Here is a 22,677-nt window from a genome sequence, read left to right on the forward strand (position 1 = left end):
AAAAATATGGATTTATTGTTTCCTACAAGATTCAAAAATAAAATTTTAGGAAAAAGTATTTTGTGAAACTACCGTTTTTCCTTAAGCTGAATTTGTGAAGTTACCGCTAAACGGTAGTAAATTTGGCCTGGACAGACCGCTGCAAAATCAGACTAAATTTCTTAACTTGCTGTTTCAGCTGAAAAATTATAACTGCGCTTATTAATTGAATTAACATTTTGAATTTAGGCAAGTTTTTACAGAAATATTTTCTCAATACATAATTTTTAAAATTGAATGACAAAGAAAAATAGTGGTTTTTCGGCAGAAAAAAACATCAAGTGCCGAGATTTTTTTGGTGTAGCAAACCTGCAGTTAATTAGAACCTCTCTGTATATTGCATGGGGTGGGGAGAAATTTTTCTTCACCAGTTTTATTGCATATATTTTTTTTTACAATACTGATTTGATGCTATAAATTATTCTGTAACACTAATGTGTACTGCCTAAATTTTATTTTAATTCTATCACTAAATTGCAATTTTAATATTTATAGGATGCAATACATTATTATGAGCAAGACCTGGAATTAGCAAAAGATTTACAAGATCGGTTGAGCATGGGTCGAGCATACTGTAACTTAGGGTTATCACATTTAGCTTTGGGAAATTTCCAAGCTGCTCTTGAGTGTCAAAGATATTTCCTGGCTGTGGCGCAAATGATGAAACATCTTCAAGTAAGTAATGATATGGTTTTTAAAATCCTGTTTATATGTTACCTGTTGGATTCCTCTGAAATTTTAATCCAATTTTATTTTCCTTTTCAATCATCCCACCTGGACTCCTAGATTTTTCATTCTGGAAGTTCCGCTTCTTTATGTTTCAGATTAATTGAACTAGAAGTTTATAATGACATTTATGTTTTACAGTAATAGTTAAATTAGAAAAAATTATTCTTGTCAATTATTACTTTATTTTTTTTATTCTAGAATATGTTAAAAACTTCTGGCTCTTATGTATATGTAACTCATAAAATGTAAGAAACAAACACAATTGCTTATGTGAGTTCCTCTATCATTTATTAGGAATAAAATAACTTATTGTCAACTCTATTGTCACATATATTTTATAGACTGGTATTGTTATGTAAAATTTTTGGCAATGTGTTAATTTATCATAATTGTTAAACCATTATTTATCAGAAAAGGCAAACAATTAAATTGTAGTATTTCATGTAGTATGTATTAAGTAAACATTCAAAATAAAAAAGTAAAAATAAAATATTCTGTTTGCCCTTAATAGGGAAAGTTTCGAGCTCTTGGAAACTTGGGTGATGTTTTAATGAAGATGAAAGATCCAAGTCAAGCTGTTAAAGTTTATCAAAAGCAGTTGATTCTTTCCAAACAGAGTGGTGATAGGGCTCTTGAAGCCGTGGCTTATGGTGCTCTAGGCTTATGTCATCGACAAATGCAGTGTTTTGATAAAGCATTGGGATATCACACTCAGGTTAGAGCTATTGTTTTCAATACTAAAAAGCAATGAAAATATTATAAATCATACTTTTTCATGTTGAATAAGTACATTTTTGAATTTGTAGTAAACATTTTTCTTTTCTTTTTAGGAGCTTACACTTAGACAGGAGTTGAATGACGTCAGAGGTGAATGCAAAGCTCATGGTCATTTAGGAGCAGTTCATATGTCTCTCGGTAATTACACTAATGCCATGAAATGCTATGAAGAGCAATTAGAACGTGCTAAAGAACTAAGGGATTGTGCTTTAGAAACTCAAGCCTTGGGGAACTTAGGAATATCTCGATTAAACATGGGTCACTTTGAAGATGCTATTGGGTATTTTGAGCAGCAACTTGCATTGCTTGAACAGGTATACAGTTCTTAGGTGTTATTGTGATTTCTTAAAATTTCATATTATTTAGCATAAGACATATTAAAGGCCTACTCTAAGGATTTCGAATTATTGTCTAAATATCAAAAGAATAGAATTAGCCGATTTTCAAAGTTCTTAGCCAATGGCAAAACTTAAAAAAAAATTTATGATTGATTTTTTTTCTGAAAAAAAAGAGCTTTAAATCTAGAGACATTCTGCAGTTGGGGAGGAGTAAATGAGAAAGGAATAGGTTTTATATCACACTAAATTACATATGCAACAGGTTGGTCATCCATGCTTTGTAGCAATGAAATTTTAAATTGTTCATGAATAATTTTGACATTATCTATAACCAACTAACCAAACTAGTTAAAACTATTCATTTATGCATTTTTCAGCTCTTCTATTTTTAGCTTTTATTATTTTTATTTGTTTCGTAACTGAAAATTTTGCCTTGAGAGTAAGGTATATCTTTCCCAAATGTGCAACCAGTAATTCAATAGCTTATAATTAAAAAAAATTTCTTTAGAGGTTGAAAGCTTTCCTAATTTCTTTAATACATTTTGCTTTTACTAATAATATATTTTTTTTTCTAATTTAGATTGTATGTTCAGTACCAAAAAGGTGTGTAGTCGTATTTACCTTTATTTATTTATATTTTTCAGCTGGGTAATAATAATGCCCTTATAGACAAGGGAAGAGCCTATGGTAATCTAGGTGACTGCTATGATGCTCTGGGAGATTTTGAAGAAGCAATCAAGTGTCACGAACAGTATTTAGCTATCGCCTTGAAAGGACAGTCGTTAAGAGATCAAGAAAGATCTTACAGGGGGCTTGGAAACTCTCATCGCTGCATTGGAAATTTACAACAAGCTCTGGTATGTATTTTTAAATATCCTGAGAATTAATGATTGCATTTAGTTTGGAGATGTTCTTTTCATAAGTTGTTTTACTTTGTGGATTGAAGATAACATTTATTAAATTCAAAAATATATCTTAATATATTTGAATCTACAAAAATATTCAATCTAAAATATCTTTTTAAATGGAAGGACAAATCTTTTTACATATAATAAGCAATTAGAAATGTGGTGGGAAAAAAATACAAGCAGGGGCAGAAAAGTTCAGGCACATGGTTTATTTTACCATGTTAGTTGTTCAAGAAAGCATCAAAATCTCTCTCTAAACCATAGCGTTTCACCTTTAGTCATAGGGATTTCTTAGGTGAAAGTGCTGCAAAATTCCCAATTATGTCATAATCATGCAAAATAGAGGGGGAATTAACACTTAAATGGTTCTCTTTATTTTGGTCAAGTCGATCTGTACTTCCTTAAATGAAAAATTTTTTATGATGATTATTTCTGAGAAATGCAAGCGCGTAAGCTGTTCTTACAGAAAACGAATTTATTATCATGAGATAGGAATTTTTTTATTAGTATGAGATAGGTTTTTGTTCTAGATAATGAAGGGGAAAAAAAAGATTTTATACTAAAAATTAATATAAAAATAACTTGTTGGTGGTTTTTCTAATGCATTCATCTATTCATATAAATTATGTGTATATTTATTTATAAAGAATTTTCTAGAAAACCCAAATAATTTGCACATTGTTGTTAAACATATGCTTGGGGAGTTCGTTTATTCTCGGGTGAGTGAGATAATAAAAGAAAAATATATGCTTGAATTGAAAGTTGATTAAACAAGGCTTATATTAACTATGCTATTGGTAAAATCATGCTTGATAAGTTTATTCTTGATGGAAAAAAAAAGAAAGAAAGTAAATAAATGAATTCTGAGCTTTATTTAAAGCTGCTGTAAGTATATGTAATCCATATTGCCATTTAAAAATAAATGTTGATTTTGAAATTAAGAATATTTAAAAAAAAATTGTCTAAAATATGATAAGTTTTTGTTCTAGTTTTGTGCATTTTTAAAAGCTAACTTTTATGATCCATAATTTTTTTTTTTTTTCAAATAATAGTTCTGTAAAATGTATTTATGTTAGATATTTATTTTTAGTTTAGTTTTAAACAAAATAGAGATGAGACTGAGAAATTTTTAAAAAAATATATATATTTTTATGAAATGTATCATAAAGTAATATGAGTTATTGTCATGATATTGATTTCAATTTAAATACATTTTTTGTCAAAATTTTTATACCCAATATTTTTTTCTTCTCTTAATAGGTTTGCTTTGAAAAACGCTTAGTTGTTTCTCATGAGCTTGGAAATATTAGCGCTAAAGCTGCTGCTTATGGTGAGCTTGGGGGCATTCACAGTAGCTTAGGTAATTTTGAACAAGCAATTGCATGTCTTGAGCATCAATTAAACTTAGCAAGAGAGATGTCAGATCGTGGGGCTGAGGCAGATGCTGCGTGTGGTCTAGGAACTGTATATCAACAAATGGGTGATCACCAAAGAGCTTTGAAATACCATCAAATGGATCTCGACATTGCTGAAGAAACGAACAATATGGCAGGTCAAGGCAGAGCCTATGGAAACCTTGGAGTGGCCCATGAATCTCTTGGTAACTTTGAACAAGCTATCTTGTATCAAGAACAGCATCTGAGTATTGCTGCTCAGATAAATGACAAAGTTGCTAAGACATTAGCTTATAGTAGTCTAGGTAAGATAAAGATTTTTTATTATGGTTTAGTTATTTGAAATTTCTTTTTAGCTATATTACTTCAATCTTTGTATGAAAAACTACCCTGATTCAGCTATTATTTCAATTGATTTCAAAGAGTTATGACTTTACAGGAAATATTTATTTGGGTATTTTAACCCTAGGTGTATTAGTCCTGGCTTTTATTTAAACTTTAAGCTTGTGCCTTGCCTGATACAAAGTGATGATTTTCTTCATATTATTCAACAAGAAAGTAGTGTGTAGCAGTAAAATGTCAGTGTAATTTTAACCGAAAGGCTCAACGTCTTGAGAGTTGAAACAATAAATACTAAATTGCATTTGTTAAAGAAAAAATTACAATCGATTTCCATACTATAATTCAATTGTAAAAGAGAAAAAAACAAGTTTTGCTTAAGATTAATGGTAATTGATATGACAGATAATCACACATTATAATTTATTTATTTATGGGATTATGTTTTTTATTCAATAGGTAAGATGTGTTTAATTTCAAAAGCGGTGTGTTAAGAAAATATTTTTGTCTCATTTTTTTTTCAATAATTGATTTAGATTTTCATTTTATTTCTAATAAAAAAAATCCTATATGTTTATAATTAATTTCCTTGAAATTTTTTTAATTCTATTGAAGCTTGAAAGAATTAAATTAGAAGACTCAATATAATTCTAAATAACTCATTCTACTATAGGAAGGGTTCATCATGCTTTGGGAAATACTCCTCAAGCTGTAGCTTACCTGCAACAAGGACTTTTAATTGCTGAACAACTAGGTAGGCGAGAAGACGAGGCTAGACTGCGACATAGATTAGGTCTTGCATTATGGGGTAATGATGACCTGGAAGGTGCTCAACAACAGTTATACCGGGCCACCGACTTATTTGAAAGTATCAGAAGAGAAGCACGGGGAACCAGTGATTATAAATTGTCGCTGTTTGATTTGCAAACTGCCTCTTATCAAGCATTACAGGTAGGAAATATGTTTCAAAATATTAAATACTGTCAATATCTGTATGTTCTATTACTTATTTAACTTGTATTTTGCTGCCATGCTGAAATATGAATAAGATATTTCCTCACATTTAAGAACTAAATTATTATCGAATTTAATCTATTTCTCAATAATTAAAAATCACAGGTTTTACACAGATTTTATTGTAAATCTAGTTGTTTCCCGATCACTTTTTCCACAGTAATTGATTCCTCAAGATTTTTAAAAAAAATTTAGTACACTATAGTATGCTAATTTTGAATTTAAGTAATCACTTTTTGATTCACTTTATTTTTGCTGATTTCATAATTGACGATCCTGTTTTTGTTCTACGATGTTATTACAACAAATAAATTTCTAAACTATCATCTAAGTAACCTCTTTTTGATACAGTTTTGTGCCCATTTTATTGTAAATCCAAATTCTTTTTCCTCCATTATTTCGTTTAGCGTTACGCATTTCCACAATCTATTTAAAACTCGGATATTTTAATCGAATGTTACTATATGAAAAAATTGAAAAGTAGAGGAAAACATGAATATTTAAACTACTTAAAAATTTTTGTAGCTTATGAGATTTTTTTAAAGAAAAAACTAAAAAGAAAAATCTCTAATAATTCAAGAAATAGAAATAATATCTGAAGTATGATACCAAATGAATATTAAATCTTATTTTATACTATAATGGTTTTGTTTTAAAGTTTCATTTTTATTTAAATTTAATAAATTTCCTTTACTTAAAGTATTAAATTTGAATTTATATTACTCATTAAAATATGTATTTATTTATACTTTCCTTCTGTTAGCATTTCAGTATTCTTTTCTATTTAATTAGAATTTATTTTAATATGGACTTTTGTGTTACCTGATATGATTTTTTTTTCTTAATTTCTTTTCCCCAGTATTTATTTATTTATATATATATATATATATATATATATATATATATATATATATATATATATATATATATATATATATATATATATATATATATATTGATACATAAATTTTTGATAAGGGAAAATTTTAAAAAAAAAGTATCAGTTTTTTCATTTTTGAATTTATTCTAATTATTAAAAGTATTTAATTTCGTCGATGGGTGTTTACTGATTAAAAGAAATTAGTGCTGATGACACTAATGTTTATAATAAAATTATCATATTTGCCGTCAATATGTCTAAATACGTGTGTGGTCCATCATTATTCTCTGCTGTGCGAGTGGCCGTTCACTCAAAAAGGTTGTGCACCCCTAATACAGTTATTATATTGTTGTACAAAGTGCTATTTTTCATAGTAGTAATATAAACATATATTTTCTTGTAGCGTGTTTTAGTTGGTTTAGGAAGATATCAGGAAGCTCTTGTAGTGGCAGAAAGAGGTAGAACAAGAGCATTTGTAGATCTCTTACTTGAAAGACAAACCAGTACCAGCCAAAGTATTTTGAATTTCAATCCAGCTAATGTTGAACAAATTTATGATATTGTTAGCAGACAGAAAGCAACAGTTTTGTATTATAGTATTGCTGCTGGTTATCTCTATACATGGCTTGTAGTACCTAATAAAGGTGAGTCTTATTATTATTTTCAATTTACTAATTTAAAAAGCTTTTTTTTCCTTGGTTTCTGCTAACACCATTTTTTATGCAATGTTAAAATTTACGAAAATTTTGTGTTTATGTTTTCTGTATAAAAATTTGTTTACAAAAAGATATCTCCCTATTGATTACTTAAAAAATGTATTTTGCCTTCTTTGTGTATTATTTTCATAAAAAATATTAAATTAAAATTACGAATATTTTTGAAATTCTTCTCTAATTTTAAATTTTTAAACTTTTGTTAAATCAGAAAAGCCTACGACAAATCTGACGATAGTCAAGTAAGCAGATTTGTGGTGTCGCTAGCATTAAAACTTGCAGGTAGCAGGTTTTTCAATTTTTAACCTGGATTAATTTATTTCTTCACATATGAATGCAGTATTTTTTAATATAATTAACAATCTTATAAACGCTTTGTTGAACAAGTTTACAATTTAGGGTCAATAAATTCCTGGAATGGTCACCTACATTAACCCAGATGTTCATTGGAGGAGAAATATTTTTTTCCAGAAGTTAGCAGCACTAGTAACTAAAGCAAACAGCTATCTGAAATTCATTTCCAGTTCTGTTGATAGTAGCTGCAGAGCATTTCTTGTAAAGCAAATTTTTCATTTGTCGAACTTGGAAATGTCGACTTTAGAGAAACTTGCAAGCATCAAATTCTGTGTTTTACTCAAGAAATCCCCTTCTGATAAGCTCAAGGTGATGGAGGAAGCATGTGGAAACCATGCCATGATAAAAACATAAAACCTTTTCATGAAGGTTGTGCGGCATCAACAACCCCTCCTCATCTGCAGATAAAAATGTTGAGCATGTTTGAGAAATTGTGTGTGCTGACAGACGAAAAACTATTGGTGCTATTGCCTCTGAACTTGGAATATCATATGGGAGTGTTCACAGCATTAATCATGATTGTTTGAACATGCATCTAAAACTGAAACAATTAACTAAACTTGAACTAAAACGTGAAGCAGTCATGGTTGTTTTATGCAATACAATTTTGCACTGAATAAGGTATTTTTCATTAATTTAATAAATTTTATTAATTATTCTTAGAACTCAGAATTTACATACAATTTTATTGATACTTGCAATTATATTGCATTTGAATTGTATGTAATTTTTATTAAATTTTTGTTCATTTGCAGGAATAGTGAAATTTCATGAAAGTAATATCAATGACATTGAAAATGAAAATGGTAATGAAACAAGTGTTGCTGTGCCTTCTGCTAGCTCATTATTAGAACAATATATAGTTCATGTAAGAGAAGCCCTCGGTGTTGATCTGCCTTCATCTCAAAATGGTGCTCTTAGTGAAACGGAGAGCGAAGCTGGTGATTTATGGAATCAGCAACTTGAAGAACTTGGTGATCGTTTAAATCAGGTATAACTAAGTTTTTTTTTTTTTTTTTAAACTCTAATGAGTTCTAAGCAAAACCTTCATTTAACTTTTACTAAAATCTAGTTTAGAAATGTATTTCTTGTACAATTCTTTTTTTTCTCTCTCTCTCTACATTATGAGTTTGCGACAAGTCTGTGGTTCTCTCCTTAGACCATGCAAGATTCATTCTGTCTTTTATCCCTTTAATGAGTCAATAAACTGAGTAACAAGCATACTTGGGGACTAAACAGTGAGTGTTTTGCTTTCAGCTGATCAACCAACTGTTCTTCTCTGGCACCCAAAAGCCCGAGGTCAAGATTACTGAACTCAGTAGGCCTTGGTTTTCTATAAGCTGTAGTATCACTTTTTTTTTTTTTTTTTTTTTTTTAAATATTTATTAAACATGCTGGTACTCTTACTACAGATAAAATTAATTAAATAAAAGAACTATTTAATCTGGATTTGATATGGGCCACATCAAATTTTTTTATTAGCCAACCTAAAAAGTGTTTATGAAATCAAAAAATTGATCTAACTTATAGTATAACTACCAACTTTCCTTACATCTTTAAAAGACTCTTTTTTTTAAAAAAATTTTTTAATTCTTTTACACAAAGGCATTTGTATTATAACTAGGCAGGTTTAATTATTAGTTTTTCAATTTTTTCTAGAAATAAATTTATTAGGGAAAAATTCTCAACACATGATGCTTTTTGTGCACCAAAAAAATCTTAACTATATGTTATTAGCTACTTTGCTTAAATATTATGTTTTTAATTTTTAAGGTAATTACATTTTCATCTTTATTTTTATTTACAGGAAAATGATAGAACTGGATTTTTAAGAATGGTCAATAGAAATCATCTTTTTAATAGCAGCAATTACAGCCTTAGCAGTCTTTTCAGTGTTGGCAGTCTAGGAGGTAGCATTGCCAGTGGACTAACTAGCAGACCGGGCAGTATGAGATCTCGTCGCTCTCAGTGGCAAGGACCTGCACCTTTGCACGCCCTTTATGATCTTTTGATCGCTCCCATTGAAGATTGCTTGCCAAGGGACCCAGATCTGCAAGAACTACTTCTTGTGCTTGATGGTGACCTGTACTTAGTTCCTTTTGCCATTTTAAAGAATGGTAGCTGTGATGAATACCTTTGTGAAAGGTTCAGTTTAACTGTTTTGCCATCCATCAGTGCCTTAAAAGCAAGCCAAAGGTCAAAAATAGTTCGACGAAATAACAGCAAAGATATATCTTCGGCTTTAGTGGTAGGTAATCCCAAAATTCCACCCATTGTATCAGAACAGTGGGGTTGGAATGACATTCCTCAGGCTGAGCAGGAAGCAAATTTAGTTGGAGAAATTTTATCTAGCAAGGCAATAACTGGAAATTGTGCGACTAAGGAATATATTTTGAGTCAGCTATCTCAGGCAGAGTGCATCCACTTTGCCACTCACATTTCCTGGAAACTTTCTGCAGTTGTGTTGTCTCCTGGAGAGTTCATGGAATCTTCAAGGCACTATCCTCATGGTTCACAGTCAGAAATGAGTCACGATAATAACGAATTTGCAGAGGAGCCTTCTTCAGAACTATCATCCACTGATTTACCACCGCTCTCTGAATTCCTTCTCACAGCTGCGGATATTTTGAATTTGAGACTGTCTGCACGCCTAGTGGTTATAAGTTCATGCCATACTAGAAATCATCATGGTCGAGCAAACTCTGATGGAGTCGTTGGTTTGACCAGGGCTCTTTTAGCTGCTGGAGCTCAGTGTGTTTTAGTTTCTTTGTGGCCTGTGCCTGACGCTGCAGTCAAGATTCTTCTGAGAACCTTTTATTCGGCTCTATTACAGGTAATAATGAAACTTTAATAACTTAGTTTATCTTCCCTCTCTAACTGTTTCAGAATTAATTTATTAGAAACCTAATATTATAGGACTATTTTATCTGATATTATAGGAAGTTCTATTCACTGTAAAAGCAGCTCCCATTCTTTAATGCTCTGAATCATTTGCTTTATATGTGTTTAGCTTACAGTTAATTTTTTGCTGTAAAATATAATGGAGTTGAAAAATAGTAATTAGAAAACCAATAAATAACTAATTGAAACAGTTAATTTCAATTTATTAGCTGGTTCAATATTTACTACTTTATCTTAAATCTAAATTTTGTAAATTAAATCTAATATATATAATAGTGTGATATGTACTATTGTATGAATGTAGTTCAAAAATAATCAAATTTCTATTACTAATTGTGTACCTAGCACCAGAATTGATAATTCTTTCATTATTCCTCTGCCCTAATATATTATAAAATATTTTCTTTAAAAAAAAAAGAAGAAAAACTTAGTTTAAAAAATAAAATAGTCTGTGAATAATCATACCTTGACAGCTTACATAACTTGACTACTCTTTTATTGTGTTTTATTGTTCTATTTCTTGTATTTATCGTTCTTGTTTTATGGAGTAAAAATATGTTATAGAAACAAAGACAAAGCATTGTACAATGTATTTAAAATTTGGATTTTTATGTCATTTCAGGGAAGCAAAGTAAGCTTAGCATTAGCTGAAGCAATGAGAACAATACAGAGCACAAAGCATTTTGCTCACCCAGCTAATTGGGCCAGCTTTGTTCTTGTTGGAAGTGATGTTCATCTTAGTAATCAAGTGGCTTTGATGGGACAAGCTTTATCTGACCTTTTGAAGACTCCTAAAGAATGCAGTGATGCTTTAAGAATTGTTTTACATTTGGTATGTTTATTGTCACGCTTTACATCTGCTCTGATATACTTTATCATTAGCGATTGTAAGTTATGTAATTGTGGACTGATGTTTCAAAAGATCCATTGCATAGTAAGGAAACAAAATGCATTAAGGCGAAATGATGCAATATAAATTCTGGTTACAAATTGCGGCTTAAGACACTCAATATGAAATGTGACATTTCAATAAATAATAAATATAAACTTCCTGTACTATTATACTGAAATCTTAAATTAAATAATATTGTACAAACCTCAAAGTATTATGCAAGTTTTAAGGGCATCGACTGTAGCCAACAATTTCCTTACATGCTTAGCAATTCCTTAAATTTGATTCAAATAAGCAAAAAAAAGATATATATAAACTATAATATTCTTAAATTAAGTGCCAAAGAAAACTACTGAGAGAAAAGTTACTGTGCTACAAAGGAATAAAAAGTTTTATAGTTACTGGTGTTTATTCGCTGTTGAAATTTATTTAGATCTATCTTCTCAAATCTAAAATTGCTGTTAATGTTTACATACTCTAGTGCTGCCTCTATATTTCCTATCCTACTTACTTGTCAGTAAAAATATGTAATTAAAGAAAATTTCAACAATAAATACATTTAAAAGGACAATTAAAAAGGGTAATTTTATTTTTCAACTGCATGTAAATTTATAGTAAAGAATCAGTAGCTTTTTTAGTATGATTAAGCTCTAACTCGTATGTTTGCAGGTTGAGAAATCCTTACAACGAATACACAGGGGGCACAAAAATGCTATGTACACAACTCAAGAAGCAATTGAGAAGCGAGTTGGGCTCGTAAATGGTTGGAAAGAATTACTCATATCAGTTGGATTTCGTTTTGAACCTGCTTCAAATGGCTCACCTGCATCTGTGTTTTTCCCTCAATCTGATCCTGGAGAAAGACTCACTCAGTGCAGTGCTAGTTTACAAGCTCTTTTAGGTATTTATTAACTCTCATTATTCCTCTATCAGATATTTATTTTATTTTTTAAAATTGATTATTTATGAACGGTAATTTCATTTTACTATGTCACATATTATTGAATTGTGCAAAAAGTATTTTTATGATTCTCATTGTTGTTCAATACAGTCTTAGCTTGCTTGTAGTAGGAGTGAGGAAATTGACTTGTTAAATTTAAGTCAGTGAAAGTCTTAACAAATTTGTCTTTAATAAATTTGGCCAGTAATGTGAACACAGAATCTTTGTGTAACAAAATCTTTTTTTAGCTATTGCGATTACCACCTGTAATTGAACTAGAACGATTCAAGCAAGAAGGGGAAATTCCTGTCGTTCATTAAGGTGGGTAGGTGGAGGAGAAAAATACATTTCCTCCTTATTTGTCATTCAAGTTGAGAGCGGGGAAGTGACAAATTCTTATTTTCTCTCTGATCATATATCAAGCATAAAGGCGCGGCATGTTGATTGTGTTCTCTTAATTTTTTCTTGTGTGACTGAAAGTGACTCCACGTTAACGTTTGCTGTGTTTACCCTTTTTCACAGTATTTCTTCTTTCCCTAACACACTGATAAAAAAGTTCTAGGAAATGCCTCTTTTACTAGCCAGCTGCATAGGAAAAAAAGGGAGGGGACTCAGTGCTCTTTTGAAAACAAATCTCCCTCCTTTCCTGCATTCCAGAGGAGGAGTGTTACTAACGGTCACTCGACGGTCTTGGTTAATCTTCTCTACCTCTTTCTGGTGATTTATGGCTTCAATGCATAAATCACTAAAACTAAACTCAGTGGCACGACAGCTCATAGAGGGCCAAAGCCTACTTTGCCCATCTCAGTTTTCGGGGGTGCAGGAGCAGATGTTCCGGTTAGGTGGTCAGCCAAACGCGAAAACCCCAGTGTTTAGTTCCCAAGCATGCTTGGTACTCATGTATCGACCCACTGAAGGGATGAAAGGTGTCAAAATCAAAAGACCTTTTTTTTTTAAGAGAGGGGAGGATGAAGAGATGTTTGTTTATTTCGATTGTTAAAAAATGTCCGGGAAATCGACCCTTCTGGAAAAGGGACGTCCGGATATGGGACGTTGCACTGTAATGGGATTTGTTAAACTAAGGGAGTCTAACAATAAACGAGTTTCATCCCATTTTAAAATGTATGTCTTTTTTTGTCATTTAATATAACAGTTGATAAAAGTATCTTTATTTTTATGGAAACAAATGTATTAAATTGCTAAACTGTTTACATATTTTAAATTTTTCCTCCTCAAAGGTCTGTCACCTGTTTCTCTGTGTGCACTCTCCAAATTGTTGTGCAGTCCTGAATATGCAGATGATATTATTCAATTGGTAAGTACTAATTTCAGTTTCATTAAGTGCTTAAAATTGAATAAATGCATATTATGAAAAAATATTTTATTTGCTTAATCCCTATTTTCTATACGTATTCATATTTATTCAATTTTATTCAAATCAAAATTTTTTTAATTGCTTGTAATTTTTTATATGAAAATTAAGGGTATAGCAATTAAGTTCAATAAAGTCACCCATATATTTTTTTAGAATAAAAGTAAACTTATTGGTTGTACGGCAATTAAACTAAGATTAATTAGAAATTAAGCTGCATTTAAACTTAGTTCTGTAGAGAAGAGTGTTCTTTGTAAGCTGGAAGTTATATTTTATTCAACTAGAACAACATCAATAGTGTTTTATTAGCACTTTTTGTATTTGTGACAGTAATTACACAGAAGTGGGGGAGGGAGTATATGCAAAGTTATGTGTAGAACAAGATATACGAATTATTTTAAGAATATTGATTATAAATATTCAAGTAAACAGTCATACTCAGAATCAGGGTTGGGTTTTTGCCATCAACAACTGGTTTTTGACATGACAGTGGTAAAAACCGTGTTTTTACCGGTAAAAACCGTCAAAAACCTACTGCTTTTTTAAATTTATGGCATATAGCGAACAATACATTATTTTCACATACTTGCCTTTATAAATGAATGTTGTAAATGATTGCTATTGATTTTGCAACTATATACATGTATTCTTATAGAAGGATATACACTCATACAGAAATATTGTAATCCTACTTATTGAAAATAGCAATACTTACTTTTATCATTATAGCTTGATTTGCAACGGATTCAAAATTTTGCACTTCTTAATTGTTAGAAATAAAGAAACAAACAAAACAGCTTGGAACTATTAATAAATTCAAGAACTAAAAAGAAGAATTCAAAATTTGGCATTTCTTAAATATTAGAAATAAGCTAAACAAAACTTGTAACTGCTAACAAACTAAGTCAAGAATTACTGCTATTTTGTCAAGTTAAAAACTTTTATTCAGTTAAAAAAGCACATTAAGCAAAACTTAATTACAAACAAAATTACATGTTCAGTAGTCAGGGTTACTGTGCTGAAGCATACGATAGCAAGTGACTAATTTTGCGCATTTTTCATTGCCCAGTCGATTTATGAGTTTAGTATGGATGAGTCCAAAATTCGAGAAGATACAAAAAAATTTTACCAAATACTTATCAATTATTTTACCAAATACTCAAAATTATTTCACCAAAACTATGGGTTTTTGACATGACGGTAAAAACCGTCATGTGTCAAAAACTTGCCAACCCTGCTCAGAATGTGTATGCATTTATTTCTGTAACACTTTCATATTATTAAATCTAAAAAAATTCAGAAATGTGTTTTTCCTATATCTTATTTTTTTTTAAATATAATTTCGGTACAAAATGTGTCTGATGCATATTCTTTCTATTCCTTGTATTTTATGCAAAACAGACCATTAAATAATGAAAATAAATATTTTAATGAGAAATGTTGCCTAAGATGCAAAAGTTAACGAATTAAGAAAATAACCCGTATATATGCTTGCATGTACTCTGGTAAAATAAAAATGGAACACCTGAACAGTTTTTAATCTAGTAGTTAGATTTTCTTGTTCAATCTTCATAGTTCAAGGGTCTGAACAAAATCATTTAATTTAATTGGTAAAATAAAATAGTATTTTATTTGGAACTATCTCTGGGTAATTAGTTTTTATAATTGTGTTCAAAAAATGTTACATTTGCTTAAATAGCTTCACAAATATTGGGAGATAATTAAAAAAAAAGGGAAAATTAACAGTAGGCCCTAACATTTTACTGTGCTCCTACCTAAACTATCAAATAAGTAAAGAAATTTTTCCTGGCTATAAAGCATATAATTTTTTTATTAACATGCTTATGTTTATCAAGAAATTGTTTAGATAAAATCGCCAAACTTTTATTTTTATATGTCATCAGCTCTGAAATAATCGACAATTGTTTTCCCTTTTCTGTAGATTCGTCAATTTATGTCACAGTTTCTTCATAAGGAGCAAGAAATCGATAACATTGAATGCTCTGTCAATGTGCGGCTATGGAGTATCCCTGGATGTCATGAACTATTGGCTTCATTAGGTTATTTTTTATTTTTAGTTTTCAGATATTAGTTTTTTTCCAATAAAATTGTTATACATATGTATGCTTAATATTTCCTATTTTTTGATAATATAGTCATACTAAAGCAAATGATATTATAATAATACTTAATACATTAATTTAAGTTTTGTTTTAGTATTCTTGATTGTTGTTGAATATTTTTTAGACATTTTTTTATGCTCTTGGTTTCTCATATTCTTAAATAAATATTTATTTGTTTACAGGTTTTGATCTAATGGAAGTAGGACGAGATGAGGTTATGCTTAGAACTGGAAAACAGGCTAACAAAAGAACCATCCAGTTTGCGTTACAAGCATTGTTAGCAGTTTTTGGTAAGATTCAATGTTTACTATAATTTCAGTTACATTTTCCCCTCACTGGTTTTAATAAAGTATTTTTTGTTTTTTGAGTAGTTTTACGAAAATTTTTAAAACAATTAGAAACTGACCTTAAGTGATCATTTTTTATATGATGTATTTATTTATTTTTTCCAAAAAAATTTCTTTAAAACAGTTTTTGTAAGCAATATTAGAGATCTGTGACAGATTAATCAATTTTATTTCAGAAAATATTGCACTGTAAGCAGGGTTGGCTTTTTGAAGGCCGAAACTGGTTTTTACCATGCCAGTGGCAGAAACTGGTCATAACCGGTAAAAACCGGCAAAAACTTTTTAAAAAACGTCTATATTAGTTCTAGTAATTGCTTAATGACATTTTGTTTAAGTAAACTGAAAAATGAATTAAGTAAAGAGAATCTTATGGCTGTTAATAATAAAGAAGTGATATACATATTTAAACAGGCAGTGACTGATTATCATTTGCTAGCTTATATGCTGCATCCAAAGTATTTGGGATTGAAATTATCATGTGCTCAAGAAGAAAGTGCCAGAATTTTACTCGCCAATATTAACCCAAATTTATTACCTTATGTCATAACTTTGCAAAACAAATCGGCCCCATTTCCTGAAATTTATTTTTCCAGTCAGTCTTGACAACTACCCCAGCTGCTACATGGTGGTCCAGTTTTAAAAAATATGCAATAGATGAAAGTTTCACAAATCTTGCTTGTTCCTTGATGGCAATGCCTGCTAGTTCTGCTGAACTAGAGAGAATCTTCTCAAATTTCTCGTTCATGCATAGCAAATTGAGAAATTGTTTAGGTTTAGAAACTGCATCAAAACTTGTCTTTTGTTATAGATTACTGCTGAGTGCAAACAATATAATATTTGATTTTGAATCGGGATAATTTTGTAAATAAATTGTACTTTGTTTAACATTTAATTGTTTTTTCTATGAATTATCCATTGTATGTCATTTTCTGAATTTATGCCAAGTTTCTGCCACAAATGTGGCAGGAAAGGGTTTCTGCCATGCCAGTTTTTACCGGTTTCTACCAGTGGTTTTAACCACCTAGGCAGAAACTTGCCAACCTTGGCTGTAAGTCAGAATTCAGATTCTCTGATGAGAAAGTTTTAATTAAAAAAAATTTATTCTCTTGAAATCCTGATATTTCTTTTTTAATAAAATTTTTGTATAATGGCTCATAAAATAAATAAAACCTGCATACATAGACTTTTATTAATTTTCCAGGCTCTCTTTAATTTTTTATTTTAGGCAAATTTATATTTTTGCAACAAAAACAATTTGCTTTAAAGTTAGTATACACTTTTCAATTAATTTTTAATTCTCATTGTATACAAGTAATAAAAAATCTGCTTATTAAAACTGCTTATATGTACAGTACAGAACCCGTTATCCGGAAATCGGAAAACCAAAAAACCGGAACGAAATTCAATACATTTTCCCGGCATTTTTTTAAAATTTTTTTTTTTTTTTCTCATTAGATTTTTCTTTCTTGTTAGAAAGATGTTTACCTTACCATCATTTTGGAAATAATCAGTAGTGTATTCATCGTTTTTTCTTTTTTTTAAGATTATTTCCAAACATTTTTTTTTTAGTTGGGTTTAACAATAAAAAAAACGGCTTTTTGTAGATTTTCGGAGAACCGGAAAAATCAGTTAACCGGAATAGCGATGGTCCCGATCGTTCCGGATAATCGGTTCCCTACTGTATTTATTTCAAACCAGTAGTTCTTTCATCTTCTAAATAAGATTGTTAAGTTCAAGTTTTATCCAAACATTGACCTGAAGGAGATTTTGCTTAATAATAATTTAGACGAAACACTTTTATTAAGATTGCAGTTAAAATCAAGTTACTTGTAAAATAAGAATTGTATTTTATAAAATAGAGCTGCACAACCTGTGTCCCACCAACTCTTGAAGTGTGCTCGTCGGAAGCATCTCAACACAATGAAAAGATATTTATTTATTTATTGAAAAATATTGAATCTCCTATTTAAGTAATCACTTTTTGAGACTCAATTTTCTCAAGATTCCATCATAAATCTACGTGATCTTCGATTACTTTTTTGACAGTTATTGCCTTGGAATTACACATGATTTTAAATAATAAATCATTTTTTATACAATGTGCGCAGTTTTCGAAATTTGAGTTATCTCTTTTTGACTTAATTCTTTTTTACCATCATAAATCCTGGCGATGCTTCAATAATTTTTCATGAACTTTGTACTTCTAATTCCCGCCTGGCTTTTAAATTTCTGTAACATTAATTATGACTTGTGATTTTGGAATTGTACATTTAAATAATCACTTTTTGATTGACTTACTAATAATAAGTAAATCTAAGTGTTTTTCCTTTTAGTACAATATTATTAATAAATTTGAGTTTCGAATTACGTATTTAAATAAATACTTTTTTCTGAGCTGATTGCATCATAAATTTGAATTACTTTTGATCGTTTTTTAGCAGTTGTTATGCATTTCCACATGGTTTAAAAAATTGCTATATTTCAATACATAATTACGACTCAAGAGTTTGGAATTGCGCATAAAAATAATGACTCTTCATTGCACTTTATTTGTGTTAATTTCATCAGAAATTTAGATTTTTTTCTTTCTCTAAGTTATTACACTTTTCCATTTAATTTAAGAGATCCTGACATTTTAACTACAGTATTATTAAAACATGCGGGTTTCTAAATTATATTTAATTATGCTCATTTCATCATAAATCCTATCCATATTGTTGTAATACGCAAAATTCAAAAAGTGAAGAAATTCGCGAAATTTTTATTGCTTACTGTTTTTTATTTTCTTTCACTTTTTTGCAACTAAACCTCTAATACTTCACTGTATATAAATATCCTTAGTTAAAGTATATTCCCTTCTCAAAATTATTTTTGCTGTTTGATGGTTTTGTTCTTATCTAAATTTATATTGCTGAATAAAATATTTATTTTTTGTGATGTGATAAAAAAAATCATGCTTTGATATCTGCAAAGATATCATTAAGTTGACTCATAGTGCTTAGAATCTTGAAGGAAAAAAAAGTCAATATATAATGATAAACTATGTAACAAAAATTACTTATTTTTCAATTTACAGATACTCAAGAAGCTGCTAAAAGCTTGACCCTAGAAGATTCAAGCTCTTTAGAAAGTCTTGATAGTGAGCCAAGTGATACTAGAACAACTTCTCCACCTCCAACAACTGCACCAACTCTTGCTTATCCTGCTTGGCGTCCTGTGCTTGGGAATCAAATCTTAGGCAGAAGCAGCACTGGAGCTTTTAGCACTTATGCAAGAACTCGTGATGAACCCGATGGCCGAACTGCTACAATGGGAAGCGATCAAAAAGGAAGAGAAAGTGACACGTTTACACCCAGTCCTGTTGACACTATGAAACCATACATGCGTGGGCAGAAACATTCACCACAACCTGGGCCTCATTTGGCCATTAATTTATCCCATCAGAGTAAAATCCGTTCTATGTACAATGATAGTCCAGCAAGTGATAATAATGCTACTCGTCCAAACAGTTCCTCTTCAGCTAGCTCTGTAACTGATTGGGAGTCTGGGCAGTCGACAGTGCGTAGACAAATTAGTTCAAGAGATGTGGATGCTATGTCTTTAAAAGAAAATCGAAATGTGCCTTATGAAGATTTAAAGAAGAATTCGTGCAATGCTTTGAGTGATCCGTCCAAATTATCGTCTATCTTAACGAGTAATAATATAGAACTTTCACAATCTTCTCAATCGAATTCCGAATTTGACTTCTCCGGTAGCAATTGTGATTTAGGAAATCTCCAGTCGCAGATTCAAAATTTTAATTTGTCTTCAATGAGTATGAAAAGTGATATGAAAAAGAAGTCCTGCATGTTTTCCTCAGTTGTAAATAAAACTATGAGCAAAGATTTTTGTAAAAAAGGAATATCAAGGCTGGATCATGACAGAAGTTACTACAGGAAAGCTAGCACATTAGGCCATGTTGTTGAAACTAAAGCTCAAATTCACCAAATAGATACTTCTAATAAATCTTACCCATCTAGTGAAACAGGTATCTATGCTCCTTGTCTTGAAGGTAAGACGCAGGAAAATATTGATATACTTGAAATTCGTGCCCCTCCTACAATCGGTGTTAATCCTCGTGAAAGATCATTATATGTTCCTCAAGCCTTTCATAATAGCTTAACTGGAAGGAAGCAAAATAGCAATAAACAAGCCGTGAACACCCAGTTGAGACACTTAAGCCAAGAATTGCCTATATCTGATGTGTACCATGATAGAAATGTAGGTTTGGGATTAGCTCCATCTCTCTCAAAAATCTTAGCTGCAGACAATGCAGCATTGAATGATGATCAGCTTGTTGAGAGAGACAATTTATTTCCAAGAACTATGAACATGAACGGAAATCAAAAACTCCCTCGTCAGAAACCCCCTTTGCCGCCAAAACGTATTCCTTTGCCATATAACCATTCTCACACTGATCATCGAACTTCTGTGAACGAAGCATCTCAGAAAGCAAACCTGTCGGTAAACGGTGAAAGTTCTGTAAATCACGGTGTGAGAGGGGAGGGTGATGGTGGCTCTTTTACTGACTTGAGTTGCCCCAGTCAAGTTCAAGACCTTTTCCCTCCTTCGTTAAAAACATTCTCTTCCTTTCTGAATAATATTGAAGATGTACTTCCGAACACTGAAGTCTCCAAGAAACCACATTTGGACATTTCTGAAAGTGCTTCTGGATTCAAAGTCAACCCTCTCAGTTTACACGATTCATCTGTAGAAATAAAAAGCCATAAAGTGGATGGTGGCAAATTAGGCTACTATAAGAATGACTCAGATTCCGCTAATGTCCTACAAAAAGATGGTTGGACATTGGATACCAATAGAAATCTTTGCACTAGTTCTACAACATCGGATACAGAAGGTAGTGATATTGACAATTCTCCAAAAAATGTTTCCACTGTAAAAAGAAATCCTAAACATGTTATATCCTCTCGAAGTAAAGTTCCTGAAAATCCATCCTGAGTCTTGGACGTACATAGCTTGCATTTTGTTGATACATTTTTGATATGTTCATTGTTAAATTTGTACATAATATGTATTTTCTATGAAGCTCCTTTACAGGCTTGTTTACAACTTTTGTTTTTTTGTAACATGAAATGTTTTTACTTTTTTATCTTGTTGTAAAATACACTATTGTTGAGATGTTCTTCCAATATTGTAATGTTGAATGTTTATATTTATTAAACTTTTTTTGTATTTTATTTTTTCCCTTCCTTTATTCTTTATAATATAAGTTTTACATGGTCAAACACTGCACTTTTTTATTTTCTAACTAGCTGAATACCCATCCTTGATACTGGGGAATAAAAAAAGAAAATAATCCAATAAATCAGGGCTTGACAACATTATGAAATCATACACAAAACACGAGGGCATATACTGACACACAATTAATACAGCTAAAAAAAATCCCATTTATATCTTTATTATTATTTGGTGGCTTTACATAGTTAAGCAACACATGTTTTTTGTAACTTATGCCAAGAGAATAAATATTAACTGTATTCAGTATCACTTGTCGTGATGTCCGTAGAAAAATTCCTTATTAAAAGTGCACCAGTTACCATAGTATGTACACACCAAAATGAATTTTCATCTGCATCAATGTTGGTATTAATAATATGCTGACTTTCTACGGTTCCTCTAATAAGTACCTTTTCTTTTTGTATATAAATTTTTTATTTTTGTTTCAATAATAATGATATGGTGATTTTCTACGGTTCCCTAAAATGAATAAGTATCTTATCTTCATTAACTTAGCATGGTTTATTTTTTTATTTCAATTAATACATGTTACCAACTTTAGTTAAGCACTTTGGCATCAATCCTTTAAATCATTGGTTCTCAACGGGGTCGTTGGGAGTATGCTGAGGGGTGGTGAACTTGTTTTGGGCGGTAGGGGGCGTTGGATATGTTTTGGGCGGTAGGGGGGCGATGAGCATGTTTTGTCATTTAAATGCAATTTTAAAACAAAAAAAGTTATTAAATTAAGATTTATTTAATAAATAAAATTAATATTAAGGAAAAAAAGATTAAATTAATATAATAAATAAAGATTATCCGATACACCATTTGTACCATCAATAAAACGAACTTAAACAACTCCTATTCTCCGATCTGAGCCAACACAGTTTAGCGCATGAGTCAGTAGTTTTTACCTCTGACTCATTCAAGTCATTTGTTGGAAATTGAAGTGCATGCACTTTCAGTATGAATTTTTGATTTGACCCGTATTTCTTATGATGGTTTTCGTTAGCTTCCTTACGGTTTTCTCACCAGTTTCGATTAGATCTCATAGTTTATTTGCCAGGTACGTGCGCGAATTAGTTTTTATCATAAATTATTTATTAATTTTGAGAAATAGTTGATTTTCTTTTATGCTTTGTATTTTGCTGCCACCAACAATGTCGGTTAACAAAAGGAAGTGTCTTCAATACAGTGCCACGTTCTTGAAGTTGGGATTTGTTCAATCATTGCTGAACTCTCAACTATCCATGTGTTTACTTTGTACCCATATGTTTACTTCGTGTTAAGTTTTATCTAATGAGGTAATGAAATCTTACCGTTAGCAGCAGCATTTG

The 22,677-nt window shown here is 30.7% G+C and overlaps 1 protein-coding gene across 1 annotated transcript in view; it reads left to right on the top strand.

Moving 5' to 3' along the window:
• The window catches only part of LOC107436905 (tetratricopeptide repeat protein 28), a 33,783-nt gene extending 12,486 nt beyond the window's left edge, over window positions 1-21,297 (top strand). The window contains exons 8-22 of the mRNA XM_043048433.3: window positions 535-714; window positions 1,280-1,483; window positions 1,599-1,859; window positions 2,528-2,740; window positions 4,052-4,490; window positions 5,198-5,475; window positions 6,822-7,062; window positions 8,241-8,476; window positions 9,293-10,318; window positions 11,009-11,218; window positions 11,948-12,179; window positions 13,457-13,533; window positions 15,533-15,650; window positions 15,896-16,003; window positions 19,137-21,297. Of these exons, the coding sequence (XP_042904367.1) occupies window positions 535-714; window positions 1,280-1,483; window positions 1,599-1,859; window positions 2,528-2,740; window positions 4,052-4,490; window positions 5,198-5,475; window positions 6,822-7,062; window positions 8,241-8,476; window positions 9,293-10,318; window positions 11,009-11,218; window positions 11,948-12,179; window positions 13,457-13,533; window positions 15,533-15,650; window positions 15,896-16,003; window positions 19,137-21,058 (5,745 nt within the window). The 3' untranslated portion in view covers window positions 21,059-21,297. The remainder of the gene's footprint in view (window positions 1-534; window positions 715-1,279; window positions 1,484-1,598; window positions 1,860-2,527; window positions 2,741-4,051; window positions 4,491-5,197; window positions 5,476-6,821; window positions 7,063-8,240; window positions 8,477-9,292; window positions 10,319-11,008; window positions 11,219-11,947; window positions 12,180-13,456; window positions 13,534-15,532; window positions 15,651-15,895; window positions 16,004-19,136) is intronic.
• The last annotated feature ends 1,380 nt before the right edge of the window (window positions 21,298-22,677 follow it).

The sequence above is a fragment of the Parasteatoda tepidariorum genome, chromosome 8 (assembly GCF_982258835.1).
Source record: "Parasteatoda tepidariorum strain Cologne lab strain chromosome 8, Ptep-v5.0, whole genome shotgun sequence".
In the NCBI taxonomy this organism is placed as follows: domain Eukaryota; kingdom Metazoa; phylum Arthropoda; class Arachnida; order Araneae; family Theridiidae; genus Parasteatoda; species Parasteatoda tepidariorum.